Source organism: Chelonoidis abingdonii, chromosome 2 (assembly GCF_003597395.2).
Source record: "Chelonoidis abingdonii isolate Lonesome George chromosome 2, CheloAbing_2.0, whole genome shotgun sequence".
NCBI classification, from domain to species: Eukaryota; Metazoa; Chordata; order Testudines; family Testudinidae; genus Chelonoidis; species Chelonoidis abingdonii.
The window spans coordinates 159125564-159153181 of NC_133770.1; the positions used below are offsets into that span (position 1 = coordinate 159125564).

Sequence of the window (27618 nt, forward strand, 5' to 3'; positions counted from 1 at the left end):
ACTACAAAACTGCTAGAAGAGGGCCTCATCCTCCCTGATTGAATTAACCTCGTTATCTCCAGCCTGCTTCTTGCTTGCATATATATACCTGCCCCTGGAAATTTCCACTACATGCATCCGGCGAAGTGCTTATTTACCCACGAAAGCTCATGCTCCAAAACTTCTGTTAGTCTATAAGGTGCCACAGGACTCTTTGCTGCATTTAAAGATGAGGTACAATCTTACGACTGCTTTCAGCTTCTACGGCCAGCCATTCTGAATAACTAGTATCTGAGGTTTTGAGTGGAGGATTATTTTCCATTTGCACAAACAAGTGGATAAAAGCAAATCAAAGTGTTTGTCTCTGGATGAATTTTTTCTTGTTGCCCTTAATATCATGAGAAACATAAAGACAGTTCTGACAGACCCTTATGTAAGGGCTGCTGTCACCAAGGTTTGAACCTACAGCCTCCAGAGTTAAAGCCTGAACCTCCTGAGGCTGAAGCATTAAACCTAGGAGTCAGATTTTCTATGGAAGCTTTCAGAGACATATATGCTCTTTGGATCAGGCAGAGAGGGGCACACATAATACATCCAGAATGGTTTCTATGCCCGTATTCCTAGGACAGATTAAATTTATCCCAAGCATTTTAGACCCACCGCTGTTCTAATCACATAAGACAAGCTCATCCCGCTTTTGTAACTCTTGTTATTCTTACTACTACTTACTAATACTTTGTATGAACTAGTAGGCGAGGGGTAGAAAATAAGACAGAAAAATATCATAATGCTACTAACTAAATCCATGGTGCACCCATTCCTGGAATGCTTGTGTCCAGTTATGATAGCCTGATCTCACAAAAAATATATAGTGGAACTGGAAAAAGGTTCAAAGAAGGGCAGCAAAGACGTTCAAGGGTATGGAATAGCTTCCATATGAAGAGAGATTGAAAAGATTAGGACTGTTCATGTTAAAAAACAGACAATTTAGGGGGGATAGGATAGAGGTCTATAAACTCATGAAGGGTGTAGAAAAAGTGAGTGGAGAAGTATTACTCACCCTTTCACACAATACAAAAACCATGGGTCACTCAAAGAAATTAATAGGCAGAAGGATTAATACAAATGAGGAAATACTTTTTTCACACAATGCACAATTAACCTGTGGAACTCGTTTTCATGGGTTGTTGTGATGGCCAAAAGTATAACTAGGTTAAAAAAAGAAGAACTGGGTAAGTTCATGGAGGATAGGTCCATCAATGGCTACTAGCCAAGATGGCCAGGGATGGAACCCCATGCTTGGGGCAACCGTAAACCTCTGACTGTCAGAAGCTGGGAGGAGAAGACAGGGTAGATCTTTCCAAAACTGCTCTGTTCTGTACATTCTTCCTGGAGCTCTGGTACTGGCCACTGTTGGAGGCATGATACTAGGCTAGATGAACCATTGGTCTGGCCCAGCATGGCAGTTTTTATGTTCTTACATATTGCAGAAGCACCTCAGTGTCCCAGTCAGGGATCACGGCCCCGTTGTGCTAGACACTGTACAAACATCATAAAAAGATGGTCTCTGCCCCGAAGAGCTCACAATCTAAGTACTATAAGGTTGTCATTTTGGTCAACACTACAGCTGAACATAGCCTTCCAGAGCTAAAGCATGTGCCCCTACAGCTTGACCTAAAGAACTAGCTGGAAGTTGTAGCAGACTCATGTCATCTGTGAACATGAACAGTGGGTTCAACTACTCTTCTATATTGGGGAAAATTCTGACTGCGTGACTGAGAAGAAAAAATCTGGGTAGCTCTCTCCACCAAAAAAATCATTTGGTATCAATGCCATGGAGTTTATCTTTTCTCTCAGATCTTCCAAAGAATGGGAATCTCCTTTGTGTTTGAATCTTAGAACAAAGATGGTTGAGTCTTCTATATTAGGTCCAGATCATCAAAGGTATTTAGGAGCAGGGCCCTGGGTTCTTTTGCAATTTTGCTCCCAAATGAAGCCTCCCTTTAGGGGTTCAAATGAGGGAACCATTTATGTAGAACAGGGATATTAACGTTATTCTAGCTGGGATGCAGAATTTGCTGCCAAAATAACATCTCACCTCTCCAACAACCCTACTGGATGCGGAATCAAATTGAACATGCAACAGATATGATAAAGGATATGAGGAATTAGACACAGCCTTGTCTGTACCAGACTTGGGCCAAACCTGGAACACTGCCTTGTAGCTGATCAAACAAGTTAATCATTTAAAACTATGTTCATATTATTTATATTGCGGTAGCACAAAAAGCACTCGATTACTTCCCTATTTGTGCCCCATCAGCACTGTAAATACACAGGAAGACAAGGTCTGTTCCCTTAAGTGTTTTTTCAGCTGGTATAAAGCTCCACAATAGATCAAAGCCAATTTACACCTGCTGCCCCAAACAGTGGAGCCTCTTTAGTCCAATTGGTATTTGTTGGCACCATGTCAAAGACCCTGGTTCTTTTCTGCATCAGAAGGAATGATAAGTGAATTGGTAAATTTGTGATAAGCACTTAATAGAAGACTTTATGCTCTCAGAATGTGTGGCATCCCTATAACATGGATTGGTGTCTTAAAGAGGGATCTGGGAAGCTTGCAGGATTTTGTTTGGTTTTTCAGTAGCCCGACAAATGATTATGATCCATTGGGAGAATATGCAAGTCATTTCTCTGTGTAATTATTTTGGAAGTAGTGATTATCGAAAAAAGGCTAGAGAAATTACAGGAATTCTAACAAATTAAACTTGGAACAGCATTTCCAGCTCTTTGGAACAACCTCTATTGTGCTTTGCACAAAGGCTCCATTAGCATTCCAAAGTCTATCATTGTTTGTGCTCTGTACAATGTCCTGTTAGTCATTATTTGTTGCCAGGATGGGCAAGCATGATCATGAGAGCTTGAGGATTTTGCAACAACCCCAGTTATTTGGCAGGTTTGAAAGACTATTTCTGGAACCTCTTTTTCCTTGCATGTTAAATCCACTTAGGCCCTCCGTGTTGATACAGTTTTAAAATAGAATTGCTTTCCTAGGCGGTGTTTATTAACTATTATTATTCATTTGTATTACAATAGCGCCTCAGGGCCCCATTCTGCTTCATGCTCTACAAACACACAGTATGAGCCAGGCTATGCCCCAAAGAGCTTACAGTCTAAACAGATAAGAGACAAAAAGGGAGTGTTCTTTATTCCCATTTTGCAGATGGGGAACTCAAGCACAGAAAGATTAAGACAATTGCTTCAGGTCACCCAGGAAGTCTGAAGCAAAGCCACAAAGGGAGGAATAAACAACCTCCATCTTCATTTGGATTAGATTTAACAGAGAGATCATCTGTCCCAATCTAGTGCATTTACCATCCTCCCTACTTATGCTATGTACTGGACTGACAGGTGCTGTGTGTAAGTTATGTAGATTAATGCCCCAATTTTCAGAAGAGCCAAGTACTGCAAAATCCCACTGTAGTCAATGGGACCTGCAAAGCAACTCTGAAAGCCAGGCCATTTATTTATGTATGTATTTCCCGTCCCATTTCTGCTCCTTTACCATGATCATCACCCCTTGATCCTTTCTCTCCCAGCCACTCCTAATCAAAATGCAAGCCCGATTGTATTTGAGTGACACTAATTAGCTGTGTGACCTTCAGCAAGTCACTTCTGGACTCTGTGGCTCGGTTTTCCCACCTGTATAATGGGGAAAGCAAACTGTTAAGCACTTTGAGATCAACAGATAAAAAGCTCTGTGCATTAACTCTCCCTAAATCAGGGGCAAAGCAGGGCAAAGATTTTTAGCCAAAACATTTAGGTGTAGAGTGCAGATTCAGCAACACCAAAACATTTTGTGAATTTGGGTCCGTTTTGATAAATTGTGTAAAAAAACCCAAACCCCAATTTTGATTTGTTTGGTTTGAAACAACTTTTTTGTTTTGAAATTTCCTTCAATTTTAGATTTTTAAGAAGTCAAAAACCTTTAACATGGTCAAAATTGAAATAAAACATTTCGTTTTAGGTCAAACAAAACATTTAGTCTAACAAGAAAGATTTGGGGTTTTTTTTAATTTTCAATTTACTGAAAATTCTGAACAATTTTGTTTTTGGCTCAACATGAAACTATTCCGCCCCCCTCCCCCTTCATTATTTTGGAATTGCTACCTGAGCCGAACAATATGTTTTTTGCACACTCTAATCAGGGGCCCACCAAATCTGCTGAATTCACAGGTCCCAAAATCTGGCTGTGCCAAAACAAAGTAATGGTCTAATAATCCTTGCAGGTAGGACAGAAGTTTTGGATAACTAGACATCTGGAGCATCCAACTTTCCTTCGGTCAGCACTCAACATGCCTGCTGACTTCAATGGGAATAAAAGGACTGCAAAGGTAGATCCTGAGTCTCTGCCTAATGGCAGCTTCTTTCATACAGTGCAAACGGAAGAAGCCACAAAGGGAGAAATAAATAACCTTCATCTTTATTTGGATTAGAAGCTGACCTCCATTAGTAGCAGCACTTTCACCACAATAGTGCTTTGCTTCATAAAGTCCTGTTACAAAGGGCAAACACTGATTGCCTAAAACCTAACAACCTCCCCCCACTTCTGAAATAGGGAAGTATTATTATTCCCCTTTATAAAGAAGGAAACTGAGGCACAAAGCAGTCATATGGCCAAGCCAAGGAGGGGCAGCATGGTCCAGTGAAAGAGGCTCTGGAGTGAGAGTCAGGAGACCTCAGTTTTATTTCACCAGTGACTTTGGGCAAGTCACCTCACCTCTCTATTTCCCCTTGCACGCTTTGTCTGTAAGACTGTAAGCTCTTTGAGGGAGGGAATGTCTCTTACAATGTGTTTAGACAGTGCCTACCACAACGGGGGCCCAGTCTTGGCTGGGAACTCTAGGCACTACCATAATAATTATTATTACAGGAGGAGTTTAGAATTTGCCTTACAGGGAGACCAAAGTTGCAATGAAACCAGATTCAAACAGTTTTTAATTTTAATTAACCTTTCCAGTGTGTTAGCATAACCAAGAATTTTGGTAACAATAAATGGAGCTGCCTGGTATTTTCAGATCTCTCTCTATGCAGAAAAATCAAGTGAGCAGCACATACAAGATCATATATATTTTTAATTGCAATTACATCGTATTATAATTGTCTGTTGCAGCATATGCCAGTTATTCCACACAGACTAATGAATGACTGATAGAAAAACTACATTCTATCTGAGAGTGGTAGTGTGAGGTGTTGTGGGAGGCAGCGTGTTATAGTGCATAGAGCACTATACTAGCAGTCAAAGTATATGACGTCAAAATCGGGACATATGGTCTCCCTATCTAGCACAATGGGACCTGATAGGACCTCTTAATGCTACTATAATACAAATAATAACTATATAACCACTTTTCTGTATGGAATCATTACACCTTGTCATCATATTAGCAGCCTCAGAACTTTCAATTGGCCTTTTTGGGGGACAGATCTTTTATTCGAAAGCCTGTTCTTTAAAGGCAGGAGCCAGTGGTGGAGAAATACAAAATCCAACCGTGAAGTTAAACCAGAAGCCCTGATTTTTGATGGACTCAAACAACTATACATAGGATCATTAATAGTAACAATACCTTGCACTTCATAGCACCTTCCATCTGAGGACCTCAAAGCACTTGACACAGCAAGTTTAATTATTAAACACCTTAGATTTTAAAAAAATCTCAATTTTTTTTTTTAAATCTCATTTACTTTTCATGGTTTTTGTTTGCTTCTACTCCCTACACTTCACTCCACTTGGGCAGCAAAATTAAATTAATGATTTCAGTCTTTGGACTTCACCTGGCCGTCTTTATTCCAGCAAATCACTGGGAATTGAGATGTTGTTATTATGACAATACTTCGTAGAGGCCCCTACCGAGATCTGAGCCCCATTGTGCTAGGTGTTGTACTAGCACATGCTCAGACATATTGGGTACGTTTACACCGCGGCAGGGGTGTGAATGGCAGCTTGTGTAGACCTACCTGCGCTAGTTGTACTCCCACTAAAAATTAAAATGAGGACACCATGACCCGGACTTCACAAGCCTGCCTGACCCTCCTGGATACATACTTGTTTGTACAGTTGGTGTTGGAGCCTTGTGCCACAGCATCCTTCCTGCTATTTTCAGCAAGCTAGTACAAACACAACAACATGAACTACAAATCCCACCTCTAGCTGCAATGTAGCTGTACCCATAGCGAGAGTCATTCTCTGCCCAGAAGTTAATAAACTAAGTAGACAAAGAATGGAAGGGGAAACAGAAAAGTGAAGTACCTTACCCAAGGCCATACAGCAAGTCAGTGGCACAGCTTGGCACAGAAGCAAGATCTCCCACAGTCTGCCTCTTGATTAGGCTACACTGCCCCCAAAGACCTAACTGTGAAATGTTTTGTAAAGTAGGATGGAAACTTCCTGATGTTGCTAGTGATCATTTTAAGCCCGGAAACATGGAGCACACTGTCAATAAGGCCTGGTCTACACTACGCATTTAAACCGATTTTAGCAGTGTTAAACCAATTTAACACTGTACCCGTCCACACTACGAGGCCCTTTATATCGATATAAAGGGCTCTTTAAATCGGTTTCTGTACTCCTCCCCGATGAGAGGAGTAGCACTAAAATCGGTATTACCATATCGGATTAGGGTTAGTGTGGCCGCAAATCAACAGTATTGGCCTCTGGGCGGTATCCCACAGTGCACCACTGTGACTGCTCTGGACAGCAATCTGAACTCGCATGCAGTGGCCAGGTAAACAGGAAAAGCCCCGCGAAATTTTGATTTTCATTTCCTGTTTGCCCAGCGTGGAGCTCGGATCAGCACGGGTGGCAATGCAGTCCCAAATCCAAAAAGAGCTCCAGCATGGACCATACAGGAGATACTGGATCTGATCGCTGTATGGGGAGACAAATCTGTTCGTGGCCTAGAACAAATTGGTTCACTCAACAAGCTTATATTTTTCTAGGAAAACCGACGTGAGAATTGACAGATAAATGCTAATTAAGCCACTCCCATTAGACTCTCACTGTTACTTAAGTCAATGGGAAGTTTTTTTATTGTCTGTCAGGAGAAGCAAAGGTTTGGCCAATAGACTTTCTATCATTCATGAACTAGGGCCCTGATCAGCACATTGTAAATCGCTGCACAGCACAGAGCCCCATTGACTGGCAATAGCCCGTGAGTAACTAGGGTAACCAGATGCCCATTGTTTATGAGAGACAGTCCCAATATTTTTGGAACTTTTTCTTATATAGGGCCTCCTAATTCCTCCCCCCCATCACTGTTTTTTTCACAGTTGTTATCATGTCACCCTAAGTACAGCATGCACCACATGGCTATCAAGGCTAGAATGGATAGAGGTAAGTTGGTAAATATCTGTAGGGTACATATGTTGTCCCTCCCAAAAGTGATGAAAGAAATGTTACCGTTAATAGCTAATCATCACATAGGGGCTTCTGTCACCGTGGGGGAGGGGTATTTTGTTTTGACTGTTAAGAATGTTACAGCATATTAAATGCACAAGGGGTCAAACGAAGCTACAATAAATCGAGTAAAGATCAGAGTAGGTAGCCATGTAGTCCTGGATCTGTAAAAGCAGCAGAGTCCTTGGCATCCTTAATAGACTAACGGACGTGTGGAAGCATGAGTCTTTCCGGAGTGAATACCCACACTTTAGTCGGATGCATGTAGATGGAAATTTCCAGGGCAGGTATATATATCAAGCAAAGAAGCAGTCTGGAGATAGAAGGTTAGTTCCATCAGGGAGGATGAAGGCCTCTTCTAGCAGTTGAGGTTGAAAACAAGGAGGAAAAACTGGTTCCAACACAAACTGCTAGAAGAGGCCTCATCCTCCCTGATTGAATAACCTCGTTATCTCCAGCCTGCTTCTTGCTTGCATATAATACCTTCCCCTGGAAATTCCACCTACATCATCCGGCGAATCGCATTTAACCCATCGAAAAGCTCATGCTCCCAAAACTTCTGTTAGTCCTATAAGTGCCACAGGACTTTGCGATTTAAAGAGAGGGTACAATCTACGACTGCTTCAGCTTCTACGGCCAACATTCTGGAATAACTTAGTACTGAGTTGTGAGTGGAGGGATTATTTTTCCATTGCACAAACAATGGATAAGGCAAAATCAAAGTGTTGGTCTCTGGATGAATTTTTTCTTGTGTTGCCCTTTAATATCAATGAGAAACATAACGATACAGTTCTGACAGACCTAGGTAAGGGCTGCTGACCAAGGTATGAACCTACAGCCCTCCAGAGTAAACTGAACCTTGAGGCTGAGCATTAAACCTAAGATCGATTATTCATATGGAAGCTTCAGAGACATATATGCTCTTTGGATCAGGCAGAGAGGGCACACATAATGACATCCAGAATGGTTCATGTCCGATTCTAGACAGATTAAATTTATCCGCAAGCATTTTAAAGACCAGCTAGCTGTTTCTAATCAATAAGACAAGCTCATCCCGCTTTTGTAACCTTGTTATCTTACTACTACTTAATACTTTGTAATGAACTAGTAGGGCGAGGGTAGAAAATAAGACAGAAAGAATATAATAATGCTACTAACTAAATCCATGTGCACCCATTCCGGAATGCTTGTTGTTCTTATGATAGCCTTGACTCCAAAAAATATATATGGAACTGGAAAGGTTCAATAGAAGGGCAGCCAACAGACGTTTCAAGGTATGGAATAGCTTCAATGAAGAGAGTGAAAAGATTAGACGTGTTTCATTTAAAAAACACAATTTAGGGGGAATAGGAAGAGTCTATAAACTCATGAAGGGTGTAGAAAAAGTGAGTGGATGAAGTATACTCACTTTCACACAATACAAACACCTGGGTCCACTAAAAGAAATTAATCGGCGAAGGATTAATACAAATGAGGAAATACTTTTTTCACACAATGCACAAGTAACCTGTGGAACTCGTTTTCATGGTTGTTGTGATTGGCCAAACGTATAACTAGGTTAAAAAAGAAGAACTGGGTAATTCATGGAGATAGGTCATCAATGGCTCTAAGCCAGAGGCGGATGAACCCATGCTTGGGCAACCGTAGAACTCTCTGACTGGTCAAGCGGGAAGAGAAGACAGTAGATCTTTTCCAAAACTGCTCTTGTTCTTACATAACATCTAACTGGAACTAACTGCTCGACAGTGCCTGTGGCACGGCATGAACGGATCGTTTCCAGGCCTAGATGAACATATTGGGTCTGGCCCAGCATGGCAGTTTTTATGGTCTGTAGCATATTGCAGAAGCACCTCAGTGGCCAGTAGGGATCAGTGCACCGTTGTGCTAGACACGTAAAACATCATAAAAAGATGTCTCTGCCCGAAGCGCACATACTAAGTACTATAAGGTTGGCATTTTGGTCCACAATACAGCTGAAATAGCCTGTCCAGAGCTAAAGCATGTGCCCCTACAGCTTGACCTAAAGAACAGCTGGAAGTTTGTAGCAGACACATGTCATCTGAACATAACAGTGGGGGGTCAACTACTCATTCTATATTGGGGAAATTCTGACTGCGTGACTGAGAAGAAAAATCTGGGTAGCTCTCTCCACAAAATAATCATTCTGGTATCAAGCCATGGAGTTTACTTTTCTCTCAGATCTCCAAAAGAAAGGGAAACTGCCTTTGTGTTTGAATCTTAGAACAAAAGATGGTTGAGTCTTCTATATTAGGTCCAGATCATCTAAAAGTATTAGAGCAGGGCCCCTGGTTACTTTTGCAATTTTGCTCCCAATGAAGCCTCCTTTTAGGGATATAAATGAGGGAACCCATTTAATGTAAACAGGGACTTATAAACGTTATCTAGCTGGATTGCAGAAGTTTGCTGCCATAAATAACACTTCACATCTCCAACAACCCTACTGGATGCGAAATCAATATTGAACATGCAACAGATTATGATAAAGGATATGAGAATTAGACACGAGCCTTGTCTGTACCAGAACTTGGGCAAACCTGGAAACACTGCCTTGTAGCTATATCAAACAGTTAATCATATTTAAACAGTTCATTATTATTTATATTTGCGGTAGCACAAAAGCAACTCGATATACTTCAAAATTTGGCCCCATCAGCACTGTAAATACACAGGAAATCAAGGTCCTGTTCCCTTAAGTGTTTTTTCAGCTGGTATAAAGCTCCGCAATAGAATCAAAGCCAATTTACAGCCTGCTGCCCCCAAACAGTGGAGCCTATTTAGTCAAGTTGGTATTTGTTTGGACATGTCAAAGACCTGGTTTTTTCTGCAATCAGAAGAATGATAAGTGAATTGGTAATTTGTGATAAGCACTTATAGAAGACTTTATGCTCTCAGAATTGTGTGGCACCTATAAACATGATTGTGTCCTTAAAGAGGGATCTGGGAAGCTTGCAGGATTTTGTTTGGTTTTTCAAGTAGCCCGACAAAGATTCGATCCATGGAGAAATAAGCAAGTCATTTCTCGTGTAATTATTTGGAAGTTAGTGATTATCGAAAAATAGCTAGAAGAATTACTGGGAATCTAACAAATTAAATCTTGGAACAGCAATTTCAGCTCTTTGGTAACAACCTCTATTGTGCTTTGACACAATGGCTCCATTAGAAAGTCCAAAGCATCATTGTTTGTGCTCTGTACAATGTCGTAGGTAGTATTTGTTGCCAGGATGGGCAAGCATGATCAATGAGAGCTCGAGGATTATTGCAAACAACCCAGTTATTTTGAGCAGGTTTAGAAAGGAACTATTTCTGAATCCTCTTTTTCTTGCATGTTAAATCCACTAGGGCCCTCCGGTTGATTCAGTTTTTAAAATAGATTTGCTTTCCTATGTTCTGGTGTTTATAACTATTATTATTCATATTGTATACAATAGCGCCTCAGGGCCCATTCTGCGTCATGGCTCCTACAAACACACAGTCATGAGCCAGGCTATGCCCCAAAGAGCTTACAGTCAAACAGATAAGAGACAAAAGGGGTGTTCTTTATTCCCATTTTGCAGATGGGGAACTTCAAGCACAGAAAGATTAAGACAATTGCTTCAGGCTACCCAGGAAGTCTGAAGCAAGCCAAAGGGAGAATAAACAACCTCCATCCATTTGATTAGATTTTAAAAGAAGATATCTGTCCAATCTCGTGCATTTACCATCCCCCTATTATGCTATGTACTGACTGACAAGTGCTGTGTGTAAGTTATGAGATAATGCCCCAATTTTCCAGAAGAGCCAAGGTCTGCAAAATCCCGGTATCAATGGGACCTGCAAAGTCAACTCTGAAAGCCAGGCCATTTATTTATTTAGGTATTTCCGTCCCATTTCTGCTCCTTACAATTGATCATTCACCCCTTGAATCCTTTCTCTCCCAGCCACATCCTAATCAAAATGCACCCGATTGTATTTGAGTGACACTAATTAGCTTGTGACTGCAGCAAGTCACTTCCTGGACTCTGTTGGGCGTTTTCCCACCTGTATAATGAAAGCAAACTGTAAGCACTTGAGATTCACAGATAATCTGTGCATAACTCTCCTAAAATCAGGGGCAAAGCAGGGAAGATTTTAGCCAAAACATTTAGGTGTAGAGTGCAGATTCAGCAACACCAAAAATTTTGTGAATTTGGGTCCGTTTTGATAATTTTAAACAAAAGCCCAAAACCGCCAATTTTGATTTGTTGGTTTGAAACAACTTTTTGTTTTGAAATTCCTTCATTTTAGATTTTTAAGAAAGTCAAAACCTTTAAACATGGTCAAATTGAAATAAAGCATTCGTTTTAGTCAAACAAAACATTTGTCGAACTAAAGAAAGATTTGGGGTGTTTTAATTTCCAATTTACTGAAAATTCTGAACAATGTTGTTTTTTGGCCAACATGAAATCATTCGCCCCCCCCTTCATATTTTTGAATGCTACCTGAAGCCGAAACAATTTTTTTGCAGCCACTCCTAATACGGGCCCACAAAATCTGCTGAATTCAACAGTCCCAAAATCCTGGCCTGTGCCAAAATCAAAGTAATGGTCTAATAAGTGCTTGCAGTAGGACACAGTTTTGGATAACTCAGACACCTGGGCATCAACTTTCCTCGGTCAGCAACTCACCTAATGCCTCTGACTCAATGGGAATAAAAGGACTCAAAGGTAGATTCCTAGTCTCTGCCCTAATGCAGCTTCTTTCATACAGTGCAAACAGGAAGAAGCCACTAGTGTGGCCGCGTGCACTCGACTTTATACAATCTGTTTTATAAAACCGGTTTATGTAAAATCAGAATAATCCCGTAGTGTAGACATACCCTAAGATACTACTGTGATAGATGCTTGTGGAATACCATAGACAGCCAGAGAGACACAGAGAGATTTGATTACTCTTAGTCTGCAGAACTACACATGCCATTTAATGCAAGATAATTAAATTCCCTTTTTATCATCTGGATAGTTAAGACTACAGAAAAATACCAAATGTGCTGGTCCTAGTTGCCTCGCTAATAATGTAGGCAGAGAATTAGGCAGGATCATTCTACACACCAGAAGAAAAGATGACTGTGCTTTAATGTATTTTGGATCAGATCCTTGGCTAATGTTACTGGGCATAGCTCCACTAACTCCAGTAGAGCCATCGCCCATTTATACCACCTGATGATATGGCCCTTTGATTTCTGGACCAGAACACACACCATCAAAAATATATGGGTTCTTAAGAATATTGGTTGTGGCCATAATAATTCTCAAGTCTCCAAGCTAAAGATAGTTGAGTGTTACAACATCTTGGCTTTTGTTAGACAATTTACATTTTTCATAACTTCAGGGACCGTGAATGAATGTATTAATTATTGTTTTATATGTTGTACATTATCATTATCTATACAGAAATGTAGATAGGCTGTTCTTGGCTAGGTTATACACAATTGTAAGGGCGTTAATAAAACTGTGTTGTCCAACTGAGGTGTGAAAGTAAATAGCCAAATTCAGACCCCGGATAATCAAACACAAATCCACTGAAGCCAGTGGCCTTTTAGCCTTTTAACACAGGTCTGAATTTAGTTTAGTAGCTTGAAATCCTTTCTTTCCCCGTTCTTATATAAATATATTGAGCCTGATCCTCAGCTAATGTAAATAGATGCATCTCCATTTACTTCAATGGAGCTACGCCAGTTTATATCAGTTGAGGACCTAGCACTCAATTCAATACAATACACAGATGCCGTCACCTGGGAAACCATAAAAGCTACAGCATTCCTGCTAATGAGTACCAATCTCTTTTAAGTCATTTACCACAGAAGACTTCACACCACCATTAGGAAAAAGAACACCATATTGGTGCCAGCATTATGCACAGCTAATGGGACACAATTCAAAAATTCTAGTGGATCATGCCATTATTTTGTGCCTTCTGAATTAAAGGTATAATGAAAATGTGTATATCAAACTAATAACATGTAACAAAACTTTTTTAAAAATACAGTTAATATTCTGCTACAATTCCTGATTTTTCCTCCAAATATCCCATATTTACAGTTTTCAACTAATATTTGAAATAGCTACTTTTTTCCCCACCAGACAAAAATTGCACCTTTTTATTATTATTATTTACAACACATTCCCAGTCTTCTACTATTAGTACTGCAAAGCACCATGAGTTTCGGTTTGTACAAAAGATGCCACATAAAATTAAGTCTTGAATTTCAAAAACTTTCTTGAACCCTAAACTTGCAAACACATATGCAGATGAGTAATTGTATTCGTGATATTAATCTCACTTCGTTAAATGGGTCTACTTCATTGAACAAAGTCATTCACAGGCAACAATATCGGCAAAATCAAGCCTTGGGTTTTTGCAGTAGCAGATGGATAGGGAGTATGATTTTCAGAGCTGCTGAGTACCCAACACTTGCATTAGATTTATGGGTGCTGAAGCTCAAGCCCATATCAACACTCACCCAAGTTTTTTGCCTTGAATGTACCATCCACACCATTGGTGAATCAGCATCTGGGTACCAGCTATTCAAATTAATTCTTAAGAGACTGGAATTGTTTCGTAAGCACTTTTGCGGGTGTGGACATGGGGGAATACTTGGAAGAACGCTTTCCTACTTTGCTACTAGACGTTTGTCAGATTCCGGGTCCACTCTTCATTCACCTTGACGCTTCAAAGCTAGAGTTTGTCACAGGAAAGCCCAGAGAGTGACAATAGTTCTTGACTTAAAACTAACTAAATCTTGTTTGAGTTGTTTTCTTTTAATTTACCTGAGAGAGAAATTATACATGATCAGCCAGAGCTATGGCTTTCAATATTTTGTTGTTAAGGGACAAAGAGGTGCTTAATTATACATGGTTTGACACATTAGCAGGGACCTGGGACTAAGGGCCAGGACCAGGATTTTCAAAGAGGTCTAAAGGAGATAAAATAATTTAAATGGGATTTGAGTCCCTCTTTGATAATCCAAGCCCAGATTCCTACAGACCTATGCAAGATTTACTCAGGCAAAATGCTAATTTCATCAACTGGCCAATTGCTAAAATTCTTCCTCAGCCAAAATTCCCACTAAGAGCATTGCCTGAGTAAAAAAGCTGGGTCGGGCCTTCAGAATTGAGCCCCAGGTGAGTTTTACCTTCAGTAAATCGGCAGGGATTTGGCCATCAGGGTTGCTGCCCAATGCCTGCTCTTTTGCTTACAATTGCATTTTATCTTGCTGTGAGCTGCATTCATCAGATGGGTGGGGCACTGTGCTAGAATAGTGCTTGGAAATGCCTAAGAAACGAAAAGTCAGCTTCCATCAGCAGATGGAAAGGAAAGATGCGGGGGAGGGGGGTGTGCGAAGCAGTCCTCTCTCTAATTCTACCCATCTTCCCTTCCCCCCCCCCCTCCCCGCTCCTGCAGAAGAATACAGGGACGTAGCCTGGCGATAAGAGGCTAGTACCAACTGCTGCCTCAGTGAGCACTGGCACATCTAGCAAGTTGAATGCAATGAGGAGGCATGATGCGAAATGGAAGCCTGATCGGAGATCATCTTTTCCCCCTCCCTCCCCAGCTTAACTCGTGTGTAAGTTGCAGATGTACCTCTCAGACAGACCCAGAGCCATCCGCACCCACCTTGTCATTGAGGTTCTGCAGCGCCTCTTTGCCGGCAGCCGCCCTGATCTCCACCTTTCTCCCGAATTCAACAGATGGTTCCCCTCCCTTCCTGCCCTGCCTGGAAGAGAGGGAGTGGGAATCTGAGCCCAGGTGGGCCACATCCCTCTGCTGGGCCACGATCCTGCTGGTTCCCCGTCCCACCGACAGCGAATCGAAATCGATGGTCTTGTTCTCCAAGGAGCCTTCCACCGGGCAGAACATGCCACAGAATTTCTGCCGCGGTTTGGGGCTGCCTGAGCCCAGGTTCTTGAAGAAGGCTGGGACCTCCTCTTCTTCATTCTGCCGCCTCTCGGTCATGGCTCCGGGGGGCTCCCTGCTAAAGAAAAACAACAACAAATAGGATCAAAATCCCTCCCTTGAGAGAGAGACCAACAAGGGTGTGCCTTGCAAGGTTTGTATGTCCTGCCCTCATAGAAGAGAGGCTGGCTAGCTAGCGGGGTCCATGGAGAGGGGAATGCAATGCAAAGTTGAAGGCAGGCAGCAGCTCCTGCTGCAATCAGGAGAGGAGATTTCAAGTTCCCAGCCTCTCCAGATGATGAGGGAGGGGGTGAAAAAAAAATCCCTCACTCTGCAGCAGAGATTGGGGCCTGATCCGGAAGTGATGTGGGGCTGGCGAATTGGCAAATGGAGCCGAGCTGCATTGGAGCAAGAGCCCCCCCCGGAACGTACTGCTGCTACAAGTTGCTCCTAGCAGAGCCCCTCCCCTGCTTGGGGTGGGGGGCGTGTTAGCTGCAAGAGATCTACCTCCCCCCTCCTCAGCCCCCTTCCTCTACCCCCCTGCAAATGAAGCGTGGCTCTAGCCTATTGTTCCTCACTTTCTCCAAAGGCAGCAGCTGGAGGGTGAGCACCGCAGGGGAAAGGGAGGGCGAAATGCTGAATCATATATGGGGGGGGTGTCAGCGGTGCCCCGGCTCATGCAGTGTCTCCTGGAGAGGGGGGTGGAGGGAGAAAGGCAGAGAGGAGGCCAGGTGGCATTGGAGACCGTTAGAGATGGGGGAGAGAAAGAGAGAAGGAAATTTGCCCATTAATCAGGACTTACCTCCGGAATTAGTGACCTTGCAAGACAAGGAAACACCCAGCACTGCCAACCCCGCCACACACCCCCGATCTCACTTCTGGGGGGGGGGGTCAGAGGGAAGGCACTATATGGCTGTTGAGATTTAATTTAATTATGGTTAAAGGCTAGAGAGAGCACGCGATAAACCTTCCCCTCCCAGCTCCTGCCCATGCGAGCAGAACCCTGGGGTGGGAGCGTGGAGTGGGGTGGGAGGGGAGACACCCAAGCCCCGCTGATCAACTGCTCGCTCCGATAAAAAGGAGTCGCCCAGCCCTGCTCATCTTGGGGGTTTGCCCAGCTCGGCTTCCCAGGCGCTGTCCCTTCAGCACCCGCCTGCCCTCTCCATGACTCAGAAAAGATGCGGCTGCTATTGTTATGGGGAGAGGAGGGGATCAGCCACATGCAGGTACTGTGGGAGCTTGCAGGATGATCATGTCCATATTGCAACGCTCCCATCCTTCCACCCTTTTATTATTTAAGGTTGTTGCATTAGCTGCTGGGTTACAGTCCACACCCCCCTTGTAACATAGGGAAGTCCTTGGCTCCCATACCTAGCTCCCAGGAGAAGGTGAACAGATTTAAAAAAAAAAATTCTTGTTCCCTCATTTTTCATATCTAAATGAACCATTTAACGGTCTGGAGAGAGGGAAAATGTTGCCCTGATAATTCCTCAATGATTGATTGCAGCCAACTACACTGTGAGTGTGTGTATGTGGTGGGAAAGAGGGGAGGATAGATGTTTCTATCCCAAAGGTAAGAGAGGAAACACACAATAGGTTTAATGTAGCTGTAACCATCTGGTACATGTTATTAATAATGCCGATCTGTATTATTAAGGCTATATCCATATTCAATATTGTTCTGAAGCAAACTGAGTTGCTAAGCTATTAATTGCTATGCATTATTTATTAATATGCACCTATGTATATGCACCCATGAAATGTTAATTTAGAGGCAACTGTGCCCAAAAGGGTAGCAAGCACCTTAGCAAGAAACACATTTTTTTTAAAAAAAAAAAAATCAAGATATTGTCACTAATAAGGCAAAGTGCCCAAGTAAAGCCAAGGTCACACGCAAGAGAAGGCATAAAATAAATGCACAACCCAGTTATAAAAGACTCAACTAAAAAGGAAAGACATAAGCCTGGAGTGTTGCCCTGAAGCATGGTGGAGATGTGCTCTGGTGACTAATGAGGGGGAGAACATTCCAGAGACACAGGTCCTCAAGGGAATAAACCCCACTCCTCCTTTTCCTCCCAAGATTCTATCTGGGGATGGTCCTGGGCTGTAGCCAGGCCAATCTCAGGTGCCTTTATGGAACTCAGGCCAACATATGGTCTATCAGGTAAACTAAATCCTGTATTATTTAAGGTCTATAAATATTAATAGCCAAACCACTGCTGAATAGGTAGTCAATACAAGCCGCAGAGAGCACTAACAGAGTCTTCAGCATGTGAAAGCTGCGGAGCAGTTGTACTCACACATTCTGCAGTTGCTGCCATTATGTGATGGTTTTCAGGGATAACCCTAAATAAAGCTCATTCATCGCTTAACGCATCACTGGAAGTTAGTTACCACAGTTATGACAACCAAAGAAAAATCTAAATAGAATGAAATTCCATAACTCAGCCTAGGAGGTCATGAAGGCATAGAGGGCTATGAAGATACCTGGGTCTTGAAGAAACGTTCACAACTTCCCAGTGTTTCAGAGCTGATCAAAGCTACTCCTGCAACCTAGGCTTCCACACTATTCTCATGCTCAGAAATGGCCCCATTCTGCCTCGCTGCGGCAAAAACCAAGAATACATAGAGCAATCACAGATCAAGCAATGTCCCACAGCCATTTCCCCTTTTCCACACGTAGCGCCATTCTTTCTCCACATAGGTATGGCACTTCTGGGCACATTCAGTATGGACTTTAATTGCTGTGCTGTGTTTAGGTACCTTGGTGATTTATGAGAATTATGAGAGAGAGATGCTTACCAATACTTGGGTAGGAAGCACTGTCCTATTTCATATCTGACTAATTTCTGGTTTCACATGCATACTGAACCACAGAGGCAACAACATTTACACCTGCAGGATTCCAGGCACTCAGAAGAAATTACAGAAACCCTCTGAAGCAACCCAATTTTGGCTCCATCAGTCTATGCTGTCAGGCCTTATCTCATGATCAAAAGGTTCCATAGGTAAGTAACAATAACAAGGTGGAGACTTGTCTCAGATTCATCATGCACTCTTCTGTCATGGTCTGAAATCAGACTGGAAGGTTACAAAAATCTAGGTACCCTTGAGTGGCCCAGACATCACTTCTGTAACCTCTTTCCCCCACCATCCCATAAACAAAGGTTGTTCTGACCTCAACCTTTCCTGAGCAGCAGTCTCCATATGTTAGCTAGTTGGGCATAATCAGTGCTTCCTTTATCGAGCACAGAGTATCAGAGGCCTTCCAACAGAATAACTCCCCATGACTGGCTTTGGGGAGCTATGGGTCTGATCTTCAAAGGATTCTAAGGGGGCAGGCCCATCACTTCCTCTGAAAATCCAAGTCTATATGATTATGTTCTTCAGTCAGGTTATTTCTGGGACCTTTGGTTTACAATTTTGTCACTTTATGATCTTTTTAGTTATATTGGAAAATGGTGTGTACATTTTTTTAGGTTTTGTTATGCCCTGTGAAATCAACTAAGAGTCAGGCTTTTAAAAATGATATTACAGGCACTTTGTCATCTTATTCTTTTTTGTATATTTGTATTGTAATTCTTTGGTAAACCTATGTAACTCCACAGCTTTATTGCTACTCATTTCTTCCTTTATAAAAAGTGCTCTCATAAACCTACGTCTCTTTCACATTCATTCACTACAGATCAGAGAGCTATAAACATAAACATCAGCAGATCAAATGCAGCTTGCCAGTTTGTTTTAATGTTTACAAAACAGAAAACATGGAAAGTAGTGACGGAGCAAAGGCAGGGAACCTGAGGACGTCTTGGGGAAGATGAAGACCAGTCATGGACCTCAGAGGTTTTGTCTGCATTTCACAGTTAAATCGATTATGCTTAATCCAAGTTATGTAGCTCAATGTAAGACAACAGGTCTAAGTGCGTCCAAGCTTGGTATTCACACACATGCTTAGCACATTTATTGTTTGCAGTGTTGTTGTAGCTGTGTTGGTCCCAGGATATTACAGAGACAAGTTGGGTGAGGTAGTATCTTTTATTGGAATGATTTCTGTTGGTGGAAGATACAAGCTTTTGAGCTACACAACACTCGTCTTCAGGTCTGAGGAGGGAAGCAAAGTGTCTGATCTCAACACAAGTTGGGACAGATTGTTAAGCAGAAGGGGTGGGAGGCAGTCACTTGAAATAAAGTGGGCAAATGGGGGTTATATAGTTAAGCATAAAGGGTTTGAAGTGAGCCATTAAGGATGGTAGGCAATGTGGTGTATAACAAATTGCTGTAATGAGCCATAAGACCAGCCTCACTGTTAAGCCCCTGGCTTTCACTGTCTAGAAATTTAATTTCTCAAGGTCACCTTGCGATGGTATTGTGCACATCTCCTTTGAAGACAAGCATTGAAAGATCAGCTATGAAGCAATCACTTAGTGAAAAGTGTTTGCCCAGAGGTGATAAAATGATAAGACAAATACATTGTTTTGTCTGAGTTCATTTGAGAGCACAGGGATTGTCTGGTTTCACCCACCTAGTTGTTACTGGGGCATTTTGATTCACTGGATGAGGTACTGGTACCCCATGTTGTGATAAACGTATGCAGGGACCCATGAATCTTGAAAGGTGTGTTGTGGGATGTACTGATCATAAGAGTGGAGATATGTCTGCAGGTTTTGCATCTGTTATTCTAATGGTCTGGTCCCACTTTAAGTTTGTATGTCTAGGTCTGTGGGGAGTTTGCTCCTGATGGGTGAGTGGGAGTTATTTGAAGGTTAGAAGATGGGGGTTCAGAAAAGATCTCTTTCAAAATGTGATCCCCATCACATATGGGTGCTAATAGTTTAATGAGACCCTGTATGTGTACCAGTGTGAAGTGGTGGGTGATAATGAAGCATCTCTGGTCAGGGTTGGGTTGTTTTTTCCTATATTGAAACAGGTTCTTCCAGGGTTATTGGGTGGACTGTTCCATGACACAATCTGCTTCTCTCTGGTGGAGTGTGCTTGTTTAGTGAAGGTGGTTTTAAATGTGTTTTGGTATATATCCCAGACTTTCTCTTGGGAGCAAATTTTGTGGTAGCTGAGGGCGTGGCTGTAGATAACAGATTTGTGTGTGTGTCTGGGGTGATTATTGGATCTGTGAAGGTAAATATGGTGATTGGTGGGTTTCTTCTATATCGTTGTTTGTAGAGTTCCATAGTTTAAGCTAATCATAGTGTTGAGGAAGTTGCTACTGGTGTGGGAGCATTCTAGAGAGAGTTTGATGGACAGCTAGTAGTTGTGGTAGAAATCTATGAGGGATCTTATGTCTTTCCTCCAGAGGATGAAAATATCATCAATGTATCTCAGGTATATAGTTGGTTTTGTGGCACATTTTTCCAGAAATTTTCCCTCAAGGTGGCCCATGAAGAGGTTGGCATATTGGGGAGCCATCCTAGAACCCATGGTTGTTTCCATGGTTTGGACAAAGTGATGGGTATGAGATATCAAACAATTACAACCCATGTTTGGTGGGGACCAAATCATAAAAGAAATCTCTCTTACATTCCCTCTTCTGGCCTTTAAACAACCCTCCCAGCCTGAGCACACATTTACTATCTCTAGCACATTTACTGTCATGCATCACATTCACACTTGTGCAGCACCCGATTATGTTAGACACAATTGTACCCTAGGGACCAGTGGATGATGTACATATTCTCAGCATCCAAACCAGTGAGGCTATGGGTCTTGTCCAGCTCTTGGTATGAGAGCCTGGTTCTTTATCTCAAGCTGTAGAGACTCAGGCTCTGGTTGTCCTCAGTTCAGTGCCCAAACTTGGTCAAGATGTCGGCTGTTGCGCAGGTGAGGACTTATCTTGGATCTCAGAACTCCCAGCCTTGGAATGATTTCGGAGCTTCCTAGGAGACCTCATCTGTCCACAGGAGGATTGTGGGAGGAAAGGTCAAACTCTCAGGTGTGCAAGAAGAATACACTTTTGACTGGTGGATCACTGAGCAGCTGTGGTATCTTCAGCAATACCTCCCTAGACTCTCAAGCCCAGAACAGTGAGGGATGCCTGCTACTTGTGTGCAAATAGATTTATTGCATCAAACATCAGCTTGACTTTCTATGACCAGTGTACCTATGGAGTGTTGCTATCCCCTCATCATGTATATTCTGTATATCCATTTATATCTTTTACCTACATAACCTTTGGCATATTCTCTGTGCTGCTATGTCACTCTCCCTTTGCCTCACAAACAGACAGTTGTTTATAAAAAGTAGAAGAAAAGGAAATGGCAAACAAACCGTAACTCTTAGAAAAATTACAAAACTGTCATACATATACTGTACTATGTGATGTACACCTCGACCGAAACTAGTGCACCAATATGCAGATTCCCTATGTTACACATACCAGCATGTATGCTTGGAAGAATGATGGACCCGAGTCTTCTCTCATACCACTGTAAAGAGAGAGTGATGTCAGTGGCACCACTTTATAAAACTGGTGTGAGATCAGAATCAGGCTCACTAAAACTAATTTACATAGTGTCAAATTCTGATATACTTACTCATATTACCTTTCTCCTTAGAGGATCCTATTGACTTCAAGAGGACTATCATAGGATTAAGGCACTACTCGGTGTAAGTAAGAAGTTCACAATCTGGCCCCTAGAGATTATGGGCCCAGATCCTCAGCTGGAGTAATCAACCTGGCTCCATTTATTTACCCCAGGTGAGGATCTGACCCAATCATGTATGCACAGTGAGGGACAATAAATCTTACCATTCACTGTATCACAGCATTATCCTTTTACCCATATTTGTGGTATTTCCTGCACTTAACACAGGAGCTCCATAATCACCACCATAAATAAAGCGGCTGCAAGTGGAAGTGTCAAGATTTTTATTACTCCCATTGTAGCATATGTAAAACAAAGTTTCATTATGCATATTTTAAACACAATGTGATACAGATCAAAAACATGTGACTCGTCACTGAGTGGCATTTGCATCAAGGATATGAGGCCGTGCTTACAAATCAATGTACATTAGTACATATACACATTGATCTGTTACCATATCCCATTAACCATGTAGATAAAACTGATATTTCATCAAACTACAGTAATTAATAGATACAAACTCTTCTGTTGTCTATTCGAATCATTAAAGTGGACCAAATTTCCCCCACTTGCATTATGTGAAAACAGGGCAGTGCTTACAAGTAAGACTGTGCAAAATGGTCAGACTAATCCCCAAACTGCAAAATACTCACCTGGTTTTAGATTTTCTTGCCACCTAAGTTCAGCCTAGGTTCATCAGCAGGTTCTTGGATTGTGAGGGCAGGTACCAGAGCAAGCCTGGTGCTAGTCTATGATTTTGAATCAAAGTAATGTAAAATTCATGGTTTTACATAAGAACGGCCACCCTGGGTCAGACCAAAGGTCCATCTAGCCCAGTTTCCTGTTTTCCGACAATGGCCAATGCCAGGTGCCCCAGAAGGAATGAACAGAACAGATAATCACCAAGTGATCCATTCCCTGTCACCCATTCCCAGCTTCTGACAAACAGAGGCTAGGGACACCATCCCTGCCCATCCTGGCTAATAGCCATTGATGGACCGATCCTTCACATGATTCTGATGTGCAAGCAGGTGAAATTTCATCATTTTTTTTATGGGGGAATTTTTGTTCCTGCCTGAAACTCAGACTCATGCAAATCCATCCAAAACAGAAGTTAGCCCCAGCCTTTCTGAAGTGAAACACAGTGATACTTAGAACCAGAGATCAGTCCCAAATATGGAGTTCAGAGCCTAATCTGAACTGCTCCAGAGTGCTATGTTGCTCATATTCCTTGTTCATGTTCTAGCCCCTCACAGAACAGCCAAACAGCTGAGTTTGGATCTGGAATCCAAATTCTCCAGAGTTCACTTGTGTTTGAAAGTCATTTTCCAATTCAGGTCCATCTAACAGCATAGCATATTTAAACCTGAGCTTGTGTGGCTCCCTACACCGTTTATCTCTGATACAATTTTACTTGGATTTATTATTATTTAGGCATATTTAATAGGGAAAATATATTCAGACTATCAACCAATACTCTAGAATATTTAGAGCAACTAATCAGTTTACTGAGTTCATGAAGAAGTACAGATACCATGATCCAGAAAGGCATTTAAGCACATGCTCAATTTTAAGCACATGTTTAAGTCCCATTGATTTCAACACAATTCAGTTCCTGAATAGGAAATTTAAGCACATGCTTAAAGTTACAGGTAAATTTTTTAGACGTCCTTAATTGCTAATGAAAATGGGGCTTAGGCTCCTAAGTTATTTTAAGGGTTTGTCTACATTAGTTAGTTCACACCAAGATGGGGTGCGAATCTACCCCAGACTAGTCTGCCGCAGATTAACTGTCGTACCTCAACAGTTTGTCAGTGTACTTTGATCTAGTCTTCTTTGAAACGGGACTTGATCAAAGCACAGTAACAAACTATTAATGCGCATCAGCAGGATCCACACAGATGCTTATAGCACGGCAGGCTAGTGTGGGGTAGATTCACGTCCCAGCTTGCTGTGAATTAATTGTTCATGTAGACAAGCCCTTAGGGTCAGTGTTTAGAAGCTTAGTTCACATTGAAATCAACAGAAGTTGGGTACCCAAATACCTTTGAAGAAGAATTCTTTTGTCAACCTAGCTACCACCTCTTGAGCAGCTGGATTATCATAGCTGATAGGAGAACCCCTCCCACCAGCATAGGTAGCATCTGCACTGAAGCGCTACAGCTGTGCTGATGTAGTGTTGCAAGTGTAGACAACCCATCAGACTCACTGAAAGTTGTTAGGTGCCCAAAGCCTTTTGAAAATTCCAATAAGTGCCTATCTGCATCTTTGGGCACCTAAATGCCTTTGAAAATCTGGCCCAGACTTGGATTTCACATACAGCCATGTAAATTGGGAGTAATTCTATAGCAGTCAATGGATCAAATTTCACCAAACCTTGGTGTCAACAGATGAAACTCCTTTAAAGTAAATGGAGTTACACAAATGTAAAACTTGCTTTGAGTAAAGAACTGGTCCCGTTTGAGTTACACAGATGTGTAAGTAAGATTAGAATCAGGCTGTAACAGTCTTTAGCACTTATGCAGCAATTCCCATGTTCAAAGTGTTTTATGAGCATTAATTAACCCTTGCAATATTGCTGTGAACACAGCAGAGTTAAAAAAGAATGTGAACAGTTATTTGCCAATCGACACAGAAATTTAACTGAATACATTAGTCCACTGATACTAGTCAATAAACTAATAGAATTGCTCTAATAATGGAAGGGAAAATATTTGCTGAATAATTTAAGGAATGAAAAATGATTGTCAAAAGAATTTTTAGCCAATATTTTTGAACTCTCTTTAAATATAAATAGTGTTATCTCCATATCATAGATGGGGAAGGTAGATGGGGTAGTGTTATCTACATATCACAGCTGGGGAGGGAGAAAGGTCATGTAACTTGCCCTGGGCTACAGAGTGAGTCAGTGGCAAAGCTAGGTTTGTACTATTAATATTATGGTAGGGCCTAAAGGCCCTAACTGAGATGAGGGCCTCTAAGCATTGTACAGAGAGTAAGATACAGTCTCTACCCTGAATTTACCATCTAAATAGACAAGACACACAAAGGACTGCACAAAGTCCACTAGGGATTTTACTATTACTTCTACAAGGAGGTACTTGGATACTATCATGATTGGTATTAGTATATAACCCTAAGATATATAGATGGAGAAACAGGAAAATTGACTTGCTCCTAGACACACAGTAGGTTGTTGCAGAGTGGGGTATAGATCTTGGGACCTCTTGACAGGCCAGTGCCCTATGCATTACACCCAACTGTCTCAAGAAAACTCAGGACATATAACTGTGTACTCATTCTTCTAGATCATATTGCATGTAGCTAATACCATGATCCTACATATTTCAGATCCTCCATTTCACTAGATTGCAACAACCCACCTGACTTCTCAAGCACAAAACAATAAAAGTAATTCTCTTTCCATAAGTACCTACATGTGTAATGTGCAGCTGAATGATCAAACTTTATTTGAATTAATAATGCAATGCAATCTTTAAGTTACTTTAACTCCCCTGTAACCTTTAGGTGAGACTCGTGCCCCAAATACATTATTTGGTTCATAGTTTAAAGATTAAGAACTCAGACAAATTACAGCAGAACATTCTATGTCGCCATTATTAAAAGCAAATGACAGATACTGCCTCAAAAGCTGAAGCTTTCATTATTAAAACATTAATTATTAATATCTTCAATGTATGCTAAATTGATCATGCAACGTAGGACTCTGGCGCCCCTCAAATATGTATGTGTGTGGAGGCAAAATACCATGAAACATACATTTCTTCCTATATATTTGCAAAAGACAGAAGGGTTAATATGATGGCGCAGGGGTCAAATCCTTAGCTGCGGTAAATTGAGGTTTCATTCACTTCAGTGAAGTGATGCTGATTTTCACCAGCTGAGGATATGACCCCAGATATTCAAAGATTTTAGGGGTGCAATTCATGCTTAATTTGCATTTGCAACCAAACATGAAAATTAGGCACTTGTGCATGTAAGTGCTTAATTTGTGCATGCAATCATGGTAATTGCAAGCACAAAAAGGCATACAAATTCATGCACAGTTGCATGCCAGATTTCTTTGGACATCTGAGGTGAAACACTGGCCTTACTGAAGCCAATGTCAAAACTTCCATTGACTTCAATGGAAGATTTCATCCCGTGTCTTTATTAGCCACAGGAATACAGATTTATCCCAGATTATTAGACCATTAAGTCAATGTTGGGTTTTTGGCAGTGCCTGTCAGGGAAAAGAATCTACAGTACACGAAGATATGTATTCTAGCTGAATTTGAGGGGAGGATTTCTTTCTGACTCCTGTGAAGATGAAGATTGAGATTTGATTGCTCCATTTTAAGTGTTCTTTCGAGAGGAGCTGAGCCACAAAACTTGGCTCTAAATCCACATCCAAATCCAAACTCTCCAAAGTTTGAGGGTGATCAGATTCAAGGTTTTGATTCGAGCCCATCTCCGCAAACATTATTGATTATAATATTTGCAGCTGTTGGAATTATCTGCCTTTTTTATGCAGTTCTGTAACAACCTATGAATATTACTACCCGAGCACCTGCTATGGAAGAACTGTTTCCTTTTATTGGTTGTTAATTTAGTTACCGCTGATTTAATCAAGTGACCTCATAATTCTCATATTAGGGGGCAATAAGGAAGTATCAAGAGGAGGAAGTGAATAGCTTTCACTACACTTCAAAAATCATATACTAACATCAAGAACCAAACCCTAAAACGCTTGATTAAATGAGAACTATTCTGGCGTAGCATGAAAACTGAAAGACCAAGCTGCAGCCAGAGAAATCATTAGTCAGCTTCCCTTTGGGATATGATAATTGCTGAACTGTTTGACAGCCTCTCCTGACACTGAGCACTCCAAAAGAGAATGACGCTAATTTGAAAACATTAAAGACCAAATGAAAGTCTTTGGACAAATGAGTTAAGTCTGTTCAAATGCTCAAAGCTCATTTATTTTCACGCACCTTTTTTTCTTGCTTACCCTTGTTTTCCTTTATGGTTTTTGTCCTCGGCAACCTCGACAAATGTAAACCAGTCTTGGTGAATTTCTGCCAGTCAGAGTTTGTTGCCAATGAGTTTTAGTCCATGAAAACAGATTGCCTGAAAGCTACATTGTGCCATCTTGCCCACAGCCAGTAGGACAAATATTTAGTCATTTAGGAGTAGATTTTCCAAAGGCACAAATGGAAATTAGGCACCTGATTCCCACTGGTTTCAGATGGGAGTTGGAAATCGAACTGCCCTTTCAAAATCTCACCCTTCAAAATAATTCTTTAAAATATAAATTAATGTTTGTGAAAAATACCATGCTTCCATCTCTGGAGTCTAAAGTCTTTCATCTACCCCCACAATGGTAAAGCATGAACAGCAACAGTGCAAGCTCCTTCACCCCAGCTTCTCAAAGTACCTTGTAGAGAGATTCTGCCTTTGAGATGAGACTTCAAACAAAAGTACTGACTGCATTTGGGTCATTAAATAGGCCCTTGACATTTTCACAAGGGTCGGGGTGTTAACTCCTACTATGCTAGTCAAATTTCAATTCAAGTAAATATGTTATGTCAACCTCAGATCTTCCCTGCATATGGTATTCTTTTCCACTTGTCTGAAAGATCACTGAATGTT

The 27618-nt window shown here is 41.5% G+C and overlaps 1 protein-coding gene across 1 annotated transcript in view; it reads right to left on the minus strand.

Moving 5' to 3' along the window:
* DPYSL2 (dihydropyrimidinase like 2) overlaps positions 1-15791 on the minus strand; it is a 106937-nt gene extending 91146 nt beyond the window's left edge. The window contains 2 exon segments of the mRNA XM_075062747.1: positions 15089-15446; positions 15698-15791. Coding sequence (XP_074918848.1) covers positions 15089-15446; positions 15698-15771 — 432 coding nt within the window. The 5' untranslated portion in view covers positions 15772-15791.
* Positions 15792-27618: the final 11827 nt, after the last annotated feature.